At 34.8% G+C, this 10233-nt stretch overlaps 1 protein-coding gene across 1 annotated transcript in view; it reads right to left on the bottom strand.

The window, feature by feature from the left end:
* Positions 1-8990, bottom strand: part of LOC121371330 (protein phosphatase 1 regulatory subunit 36-like) — a 31117-nt gene extending 22127 nt beyond the window's left edge. Inside the window, 3 exon segments of the mRNA XM_041497139.1 lie at positions 599-673; positions 4955-5025; positions 8900-8990. Of these exon segments, the coding sequence (XP_041353073.1) occupies positions 599-673; positions 4955-5025; positions 8900-8929 (176 nt within the window). The 5' untranslated portion in view covers positions 8930-8990.
* Between the last annotated feature and the right edge of the window lie 1243 nt (positions 8991-10233).

Raw genomic sequence — 10233 nt, forward strand, 5'->3', positions numbered from 1 at the left:
TGGGGTGTTTTGGCATTGACTTTATCTTGGTAGCATACTGCAGAGACAGCTTTGCACGTCTAGCACCCAAACTAGGTTCGTGTGCATCGACGTACAAACTTTCCACAGGAGATGTTCTGAAAGCACCAAGACAAAGCCTAAGTCCCTGGTTGTGTATGGGATCAAGCATCTGCAAGTAAGTCTTGCGTGCCGACCGATACACAATAGAGCCATAATCTAGTTTAAATCTAATCAAAGATCGATACAGTCGGAGCATAACCTTACAGTCTGCTCCCCACTCTGTGCTGGCAATAACTTTGAGAATATTTAGGGCCTTTAGCCCTTTCTTTTTAACATATTTTAAATGAGGTATGAAAGATAGCTTCCTGTCAAATATAATTCCCAGAAATTTGGTCTCCTCGACCACGGGAATCGGGCTTTTGTCCAGAAACAGCTGAGGGTCTAGGTGGTGACCTCTTTTCTGGCAGAAGTGCATACAGACCGTTTTTGACTTTGAGAATCGAAAGCCATTGTCAGTTGTCCATTGTTGAAGCTTATTCAAACAAAGCTGCAAACATAGATCTAGCAATGTATAAAAACAACAGCAAGTTTTGTTTACCTGTCACTTCGTCCTTTGCCATGTTCACCCTTTGCTTTCCTTCGTTTGTCTTGTTTATCACCAACTGAATTATTACTGCAGGTGAAAACATAAATAATAATCATATATATACATACACACACACACACACACACACTAATTTAATGAGACTACATGGTTGTGCTAATCACAGAGCACCTATAAATGTATTTCAGTAAAATAACAAAGAGCAAGGTGAGAATATATAAATTAAATTTACTAATTATGTTTGTTGCTACATGTGTAAAATGAGCATATGCAGTGAGATGATAAAATACTTTTATGAGATATCCTAAATATGCATTACAGTAAAACTTAATATACTACCGGTATGTCCATGTATATGTATTGCAACATTTTTCTAAATTACTTTATAAAGTAATACTTTTTTTAACTTTAATTTTACAAGACAAATTATTTTTACAAAAAATATTTCAATGTAAAACACTACATAGTTTAACACAGACAGTGGCAAATCTAATGAGGGCACCCTAAATTTTGCAACTTTTTTTTTTCCATTTTTGTTTTACGGTGGAGAATCTAAGGAATCCCATTGGGCCTTCAGCCACATGTCATTGCCCCCCACACCCCACTCCCCAAATGGATTTTCTAGATCTACCACTGACAGAAAATATTAATATAATACAATTTACTGGCATGTTCTGGAAACACTGTACTACTTTGAATCATTTTTGTAATTGGGGGGTGGGGGGGATGAATTCACAAATGTACAAACCATACACTGGGGCAGAGGGAGTTAATGGCAGTGAAGCTAGTAAGACGAGTTCTTTTTGACAAACCTACCCTTGGGAAAATTAATATATTTGATATATAACCTTTATTAAGGGGGAGATAGGTATCAAAGAAGAATACCTGTACTCTTTTAATTGTGGTTTGTGAAAATGTCAAGAATTGTTACTGGCTCTAAACACATTGTCATCAATTTGTTCAGTAAGTTGTCAGTTTTATTTCTAGAAATCATTGATATAACCTTAATGGCATGTACTTCACCAGTTTATGTACACTTTAGAGATCCTGAACCTTAATGGCATGTACTTCACCAGTTTATGTACACTTTAGAAACTGAACCTTAATGGCATGTACTTCACCAGTTTATGTACACTTTAGAAACTCTGAACCTTAATGGCATGTACTTCACCAGTTTATGTACACTTTAGAAACTGAACCTTAATGGCATGTACTTCACCAGTTTATGTACACTTTAGAAACTCTGAACCTTAATGGCATGTACTTCACCAGTTTATGTACACTTTAGAAACTGAACCTTAATGGCATGTACTTCACCAGTTTATGTACACTTTAGAAACTGAACCTTAATGGCATGTACTTCACCAGTTTATGTACACTTTAGAAACTCTGAACCTTAATGGCATGTACTTCACCAGTTTATGTACACTTTAGAAACTGAACCTTAATGGCATGTACTTCACCAGTTTATGTACACTTTAGAAACTGAACCTTAATGGCATGTACTTCACCAGTTTATGTACACTTTAGAAACTGAACCTTAATGGCATGTACTTCACCAGTTTATGTACACTTTAGAAACTCTGAACCTTAATGGCATGTACTTCACCAGTTTATGTACACTTTAGAAACTGAACCTTAATGGCATGTACTTCACCAGTTTATGTACACTTTAGAAACTGAACCTTAATGGCATGTACTTCACCAGTTTATGTACACTTTAGAAACTCTGAACCTTAATGGCATGTACTTCACCAGTTTATGTACACTTTAGAAACTGAACCTTAATGGCATGTACTTCACCAGTTTATGTACACTTTAGAAACTGAACCTTAATGGCATGTATTTCACCAGTTTATGTACACTTTAGAAACTCTGAACCTTAATGGCATGTACTTCACCAGTTTATGTACACTTTAGAGATCCTGAACCTTAATGGCATGTACTTCACCAGTTTATGTACACTTTAGAGATCCTGAAGTGCATAAATATTTAATATAGATTCATACAATTTTCACTTTCACTGTCAACTTCAGGGTTCTGCTTAGAAATTTATGAATGGTGGAAATGGCATACCACTTATTTTAAAATATGTGAATTTCACGACTTTATAATACTGATAAAATACTGGTCAGAACAAACTAGCATGGGTACAAAAGCTCTGCAATTATGTCACAAAACTGTTATGTATGCAATTACTGTTGATTATTAATAAAGACATTTAATTCAAACATAAATGTTTTATAAAGTAATATTTTGGTCTGTTTCTAATTTGTTTTGTTGTTGTTAATTTACAGGCAGGCCTGGAGGATGGGCATTTAGACAAGTGGGCTGGTAAAAATAAAAATAAACAAATACTTACTTCAAGTGACAGATGCTAGTTTTTATACACTAATGCATATTTTTCACTATTAGAGCCGTTTTTGTAACTGAAATCATACATTACTTACATTTTATTGTTTAGATTATTCATTTCCGTACATCCAAAGTATTTCTGGTTATCCTGGGTTTTTTAATATCACAAAATGCATTTATCATATTTTTAAAAAACGCACATGCATCTGAGAAGTAATGGTTATGGAGTCGAGTTCTAGTCTATTTTTACGGGTATTTCACAGTTTCAATGTCACAAAGTCTTGTTTCACTCTGTTATAACTTTATCCAAATGTGTTACAGGTTTATAAACTAGGGTCTGTGAAGTACTTTAATAAATAAAATATATTTCAGATAATCATACACATGTATGTATTAAGGATACAGGTTAGTTTTCTTTATAAATTCCAGACATACACATATATGTATTAAGCATACAGGTTAGGTTACCTTATAAATTCCAGACATACACATGCATGTATTAAGGATACAGGCCAGTTTACCTTATAAATTTCAGACATACACATGTATGTATTAAGAATACAGGTTAGTTTACCTTATAAATTCCAGACTTACACATGTATGTATTAAAGGAAGGGACAATTAAGGCATTTGGCCTGGTATGCATATTCAACGATATATAATGCACATTATTGCTTAATATCAACAAGTATAATCATATAACGGTTAAATGTGATGGCTATTATATATAACGGGCGCAGCCATTTTGTACTATCCCAGTGAATACGCCCTCTGGCAAGCTGGTGGTTACGTAATGCCTAACATGTCACGTCAGGAATTAGTCTTCGAACTGAAGAAACAAAACATACCTGATTTTTGCGGATGCATCGCAATTTTCTGTAATAATTAATTATTAATAGCCATCCCAGTAAGCCAGCAACAATTTAATTATATATTATTTTTTAATACAAAATAAACCACCATTGTCAAAGTGTTGAAATAACTGTACTGAAATAATAATCGGGAGTGTTTTCTTGGTTAATTGGTCTTTTCTTTCCGTGGCCTGTATTTGTGGTCCCTGATTGGCAGGTGTATATTTAGATGGTCCCCAGACACTGTATCTAGACACACTAAAAAGATGTGCCTCTTTTATTAAGATCACAGGGTATTGTGTAGTAACCGTACGGATACCCCTTCAATCGTAATGGGCATTATCAGCCACCTTGCTTTATTACTGTAAGTAATTCTGTAAAACCCTTGATTAAGTAGACTTTCCCATCTAAACTCACAAAACTGACCAATTATGTTATCCCAAAGACAAGAAAAGTATCACTTGGGTATAGTGAGTGGTCGTTTTTGCTCGAACGTACCCTACCAATAGGCCTAATAATATGCATTTTTTTCTTTGGATTTTTTAAAAAAGAAAAATGCTATAACTCTATTTCATTCTATTGATGCAAACTGAAATATATTTAGTTAAATATTTTATTATACTATCAAGTCATTTATGTTGTTTTACAAGTCAGATTGATGAAAGCGAAGCGCCTTGTTGTAAATTAGAGCGTTTGTTTACACTGTGCATAGCTGTAGGAGATGTACGGAGCTGACGTCACTTCGTCACAAAAACGAAACAAAATGGCTGCCCCCAGTTAGCAGGAATAATCATGGGTTTTTTTATTAACTCTAAAATTACGCATTTTTCATTTGTTAAAGTGTCAGTATGTGTTGGTGGTCCGGGTATGCATCTTTCCAACACATAAGGCTCTTGTTTGAGTTGACCCTACCTTTAAGGAAACAGGTTAGGTTACCTTATAAATTCCAGACATACACATTAAGGATTAAGAATACAGGCCAGTTTACCTTAATTCCAGACATACACAGGTATGTATTAAGCATACAGGTTAGTTTTCCATATAAATTCCAGACATACACATATATGTATTAAGAATACAGGCCAGTTTACCTTATAAATTCCACACTTACACATGTATGTATTAAGGAAACAGGTTAGGTTACCTTATAAATTCCAGACTAGGTGGTTCTTCTTTCCATGTCCAGCGCCCACTGGTTGGCAACAGAATCAGACCCTAAAATATGATTACATGACATTTTACAATAGGCCTAAATAATATTCGATTTAGCACATCAAGTCATGAAATGAATAATAAATAATATATAAAACAGACGGATGAACAGACAGGCAGAACATACTGTCTCAGACTTGGACGGATCGATTGACCCGTCAGAGAATCAACAAACAATTGAATCGGTCAACCAACCAATCTACTTTACTTTTCATTGCTTCCATGGATAAACAATGAATAAATGAAGTTGATTTTCTAACAGTAGCTAAGTTAATCAGTGTCTTAGAGATACCATTGATTTCCATGATTCTCATTAAGAAACCAACACTGGGTCAAAACACCCAAATTCCAGCCCTGATTTTATCAACCAAATTACTTGGGCCAGTAAATCAAGAAGTCAATACTAGAAAGCCATTAATAATACAATTGAATTTGAGCAATACAGATTACCTGAAACATATTAATAATTAAACTATACAGATACTAGTTCGAGTATCCTCTAGCCTTGTCCTACTTATATGTAACATTTGTTGGGTCAGGGCTAAAGATGTACTTTATCATAAAAGATTGTCAATTTTCAACAACCAAATGGAAGGAAGGAAATGTTTTATTTAATGATGCACTCAATGCATTTTATTTACAGTTATATGGCGTCAGACATAAGGTTACGGATCACATAGATATATAGAGAGGAAACCCACTGTCGCCACTTCGTGGCCTACTCTTTTCTGTTAGCAGCAAGGGATCTTTTATATGCACCACCCCACAGACAGGATAGTACATACCACGGCCTTTGTTACACCAGTCATGAAGCACTGGCTGGAACGAGAAATAGCCCAATGGGGCTACCGACGGGAATCGACCCTAAACTGACGGCACATCAAGCGAGCGCTTTACCAATGGGCTACGTCCTGCCCAACAACCAAATGGTTGCCATGTACTGTGTTTTAAGGTTAAAGTTTGTTTTGTTTAACAACACCACTAGAGCACATTGATTAATTAATCATCGGCTGTTGGATGTCAAACATTTGGTCATTTTCACATGTACACGTAGTCATCAGAGGAAACCTGCAACATTTTTGCCAATGCTGCAAGGGATCTTTCATAGGCCTTTTTTCACAGACAGGAAAGCATGTACCGCGGCCTTTGACCAGCTGTAATGCACTGGTTCGAACAAAAAAAACCTGACTCAGTTGAATGGATCCATCGATGTGGGTACTGTTTTAAATGTACACATTTATTTCTAAATTTAATGCTACAGTTTGATTATGTTTGAGTTTACTCATGTCATAGCATTAAACTTACATGTTAGTGATTATTACAAATGCTACTAGAAAAAAAATCCAACACTCTTATCCATAACTAGCTGACTGTTTCAAAAAGGGGTTTCTTCGCCTAACATTTGTACTAATCAGAAAAATATACGTTTAATGGTACTGGAACACCAGAATGAACTAAAGGCATGTGGTATCAGATTTAAGAAACTATTCATTTTAAAATGATCTTTATTTTGGTTGTCCGATATTTTGAAACTGACCATTTTTAACACTATGGGCTCATTCACACTGAAATAATTAAATAACATTGGCTTAATATATCAGAATGAATGAATGAATGAATGAATGAATGAATGAATGAATGAATGTTTAACGACACCCCAGCACAAAAATACACATCGGCTATTGGGTGTCACAAATGGTAAGTATATGAAAATATTAGCAGATGCAAAAGGTTAGTTATTTCACTGTGGCTGGTTTCATGCATTTACATTTGGTGTGAATACTCTCATCGGACACAGTGTATTTTAATTTTTGTCATCATACATTTCCAGTGTGAACATGCCCTACTGTGCACTAGGTTATGGGTCATTTGGTAACTCCGATCTGGTTCATCCCTGGATGTTTCGTACTCACTTCCATTTTATACCCAAGAGGTTTTTTCACCTGATCATTTAATACATATATAGTCCTTCCCATCCCCCTACAAAAATGTTTTTGTAAATATTTTCAGTTTGGGTTGACACAGAAAGAAAAGAAAAAGTGTTTTGTAAATAACAACAACAAAAATATTATTTTTGTGTGCAATTTAGAAAACAATTTGTTTAGAAATAAATAACTTTATGTAATTTCCCTGTGGAAAGGACTATTATATATCTTGTTTGGTCTATCTTAGTTTGTTGTTGGCATCGGATATTTTAACTGGGGTTTTTGTCATGAGTAGGAGTGTCTCCAAGTGTTGTGTAATATTTGGGGGATGTATGGTCTAGTGTTATCGAGCATTACTGGGGGGAAGAAGGGTGTCTAATTCTGACCAAAATAGTGTTACATAATATTTGAATGGCCCCTTTAGTGACATATAGATTTAGGAGTGTGTACAAAGCATCCAGGGACAAACTGAATCGGGTACGAAACATCTCGTAGCTCTAGCATATAAACAGGAGAGGGCTAAATAATGCTGAAGAATACTTGACCTATACGCTACTGACACTGGAGACACTGGAGGGACCTTTGCCCAATCATATTCTATTTATATAATATTTATATTTTGACAGGTTAAAAATACAATAGTTTTACTTTTTTCAACACTAAAAGCACATCCTGTATTTTTCGCAAAATGTCCATGTTGATCAGTATTATTAATAAGCAATGTTCATCATACAGTGTTGTGCAGGGTGCACATTAGTGAATACTTTCCTTAATGTGCAGGGCGAGTTGCTTCCCTCTATTTAGCAAATTTCTACGTTCTTTCAGACTACATACAGTGGCTATTTCCAATTTCCCCAATTTTGAATATATCAAGTTTGCATTTGATACGTTTAAACATTCCATCTTTAATAAATTTATTGAGGCCATATTAGGAATACCAATAAACCAGACATTGAGAATCCAATGTACTTATACTGATTTAATGTTAAAATAAATAAATAAATTGTTTTAGTAAAGTGTTTAATGCTTTTGAACTTTAACAGGTACATTGTGAAGAACATGATGATGAGATGTGAAATGAGAACACTAATTTGACCAATGTATGGATGGATATTGGTTATATTCTTGAAAATCCCCATTTTTCTATTTAGAACATTATTTTTTCCCAATTCACCAAAAAGGGATCCTTTAAAAAATTGTCTAGATTACACCCTGCTTCATTTGTATAATGTTTTTATATAGGCTATGCCTGTTAACCAATCCCATATGTTAATAAACAAAACAGGAATATATGTTTAACAGGGACAATAGTTCAAAATTTTAGGTAACCGGAAATCAGTTCACGTAAGTTTTACTTAGGTAACCGCTTGTTCGGTTACGTGAATATAGTTCTCGTAACCAATTAGTTATGCCTACCTAATCCTAAAACACTTGAACTATGGTTCTGTGTTACATTAGTGATTCAAATGTATTTAAAACAAACTAATTTTCACTTTCATGACTGATATATGGTACTTTTAATTTTAGAATGTAATCGTTCACCACGTAACCGATTGGTGGTTCTCGTGATTTTAAAGTTGCGTAATCGACACACGAAAAGAACAACGGTTTTCGTGAAATATTGTGCCCTGGTTTAAACTATATTCTATTTATAAATAGGTAAAGTCAATCAAAAGGTGCATTCATTCCACGGGCTGCTGGTTGCAACAATACTACACTACACCTCCCTCTCGTATTTCCTAAAAAGAAAATTCTATAAAATAGAAATTAGGTCGAACATTTAGCAAAATTGCAAAGCAAATGCAACTGCAACAAGTGCAAGTGGCAGTGCAAGCAACATCGGAAACACAAAACAGCATATTATAACAGTGCTTCACATTAAACTAACTCAACGAAACTTCTCAAATTCAGTTTAAAAAAAAAAAAATTGAAGCCTAAGTAGCAATACTTGCCGGTTCTTGGATGAAAGGTAATTTAGCCATGTTCTTTTAATAAGATTTATGAAAATATACGAAGCGTTTTCAAGCTGTCCATAGCAACAAAATAGTATTTTATATTAGAGTTGTTTCCCTTGGTACGAGAATTTGTGAAATGTGTCAAGGAGGGAAGAAAAAACGTTAATTTTGTTTAACGACACCACTAGAGCACATTGATTTATTAATCATCGGCTATTGGATGTCAAATATATGGTAATTTTGGACACAGTTATAGAGAAGAAACCCGCTAAATTTTCAATTAGTAGCAAGGGATCTTTTATATGCATCATCTCACAGACAGGATAGCACATACCATGGCATTTGACATACCAGTCGTGGCGCAATGGCTGGAACAAGAAATAGCCCAATGGGCCCACCGATGGGTATCGATCCTAGACCGACCGCGCATCAGGCGAGCGCTTTACCACTGGGCTACGTCCCGCCCCTGAAAAAAGGGGGATATTAATACTTGTCACAACGGGCCGACTGTTTGTTTGGGGTTTGGGGTGGGTTTGTTTTTGTTGTTCTTTTGGGGGTATTTATTTTTTAATTTCGGGGGATGGATTTTTTTAATGACTTTAGTTTATTTTTATCATTCATTAATGATAATAATAATAATAATAATAATAATAATAATCTTTATTTAAAGAAGGTTACACAAATAGTAGTGCACAATCTCCCTTGTGGCCTGTCTATTAAGCATTAAAAAATTATTACTCTGTGAACAATCAGATTGCTCTGTGAACAATGTAATAACAAAACACAACATAATTATCCTTCATTCATTCATTCATTCATTCATTATTATTTTAATTATTCATGCATTCATTTATCTACCAATCCATCCATTCATCTCCATCAATCCATCCACCAATCCATCCATCCGTCCATCCATCAGTCAATCCATTTACACATAGGTATCGATTTACCCATGCCATCCATTTATAACATTCTTCTTTGTTTTTCTCACCACAATTTTCATATAAGTAACAAAACCTCAATTTATTTGCAAAACTTACCCGATCCAGAAAGTTATCTTCGACTATTAGATAAATTCGTATCCGGTTTGGTTCTACTGAAAGATACAATTCTAAAGTTTTTATTCCGTATTGAATTTGTTGTATTCATAAGCGTACGAGACGGGGGGGGGGGGGGGGGGGGGGTAGGAAGGAAATGTTTTATTTAACAACGCACAGAACACATTTTATTTTCGGTTATAATGCGTCGGACATATGGATAAGGCTACTCTTTTTGATTAGCAGTAAGGGATCTTTTATATGCATCATCTCACAGACAGGATAGTACATACC

Source organism: Gigantopelta aegis, chromosome 4, assembly GCF_016097555.1.
Source record: "Gigantopelta aegis isolate Gae_Host chromosome 4, Gae_host_genome, whole genome shotgun sequence".
NCBI lineage: Eukaryota > Metazoa > Mollusca > Gastropoda > Neomphalida > Peltospiridae > Gigantopelta > Gigantopelta aegis.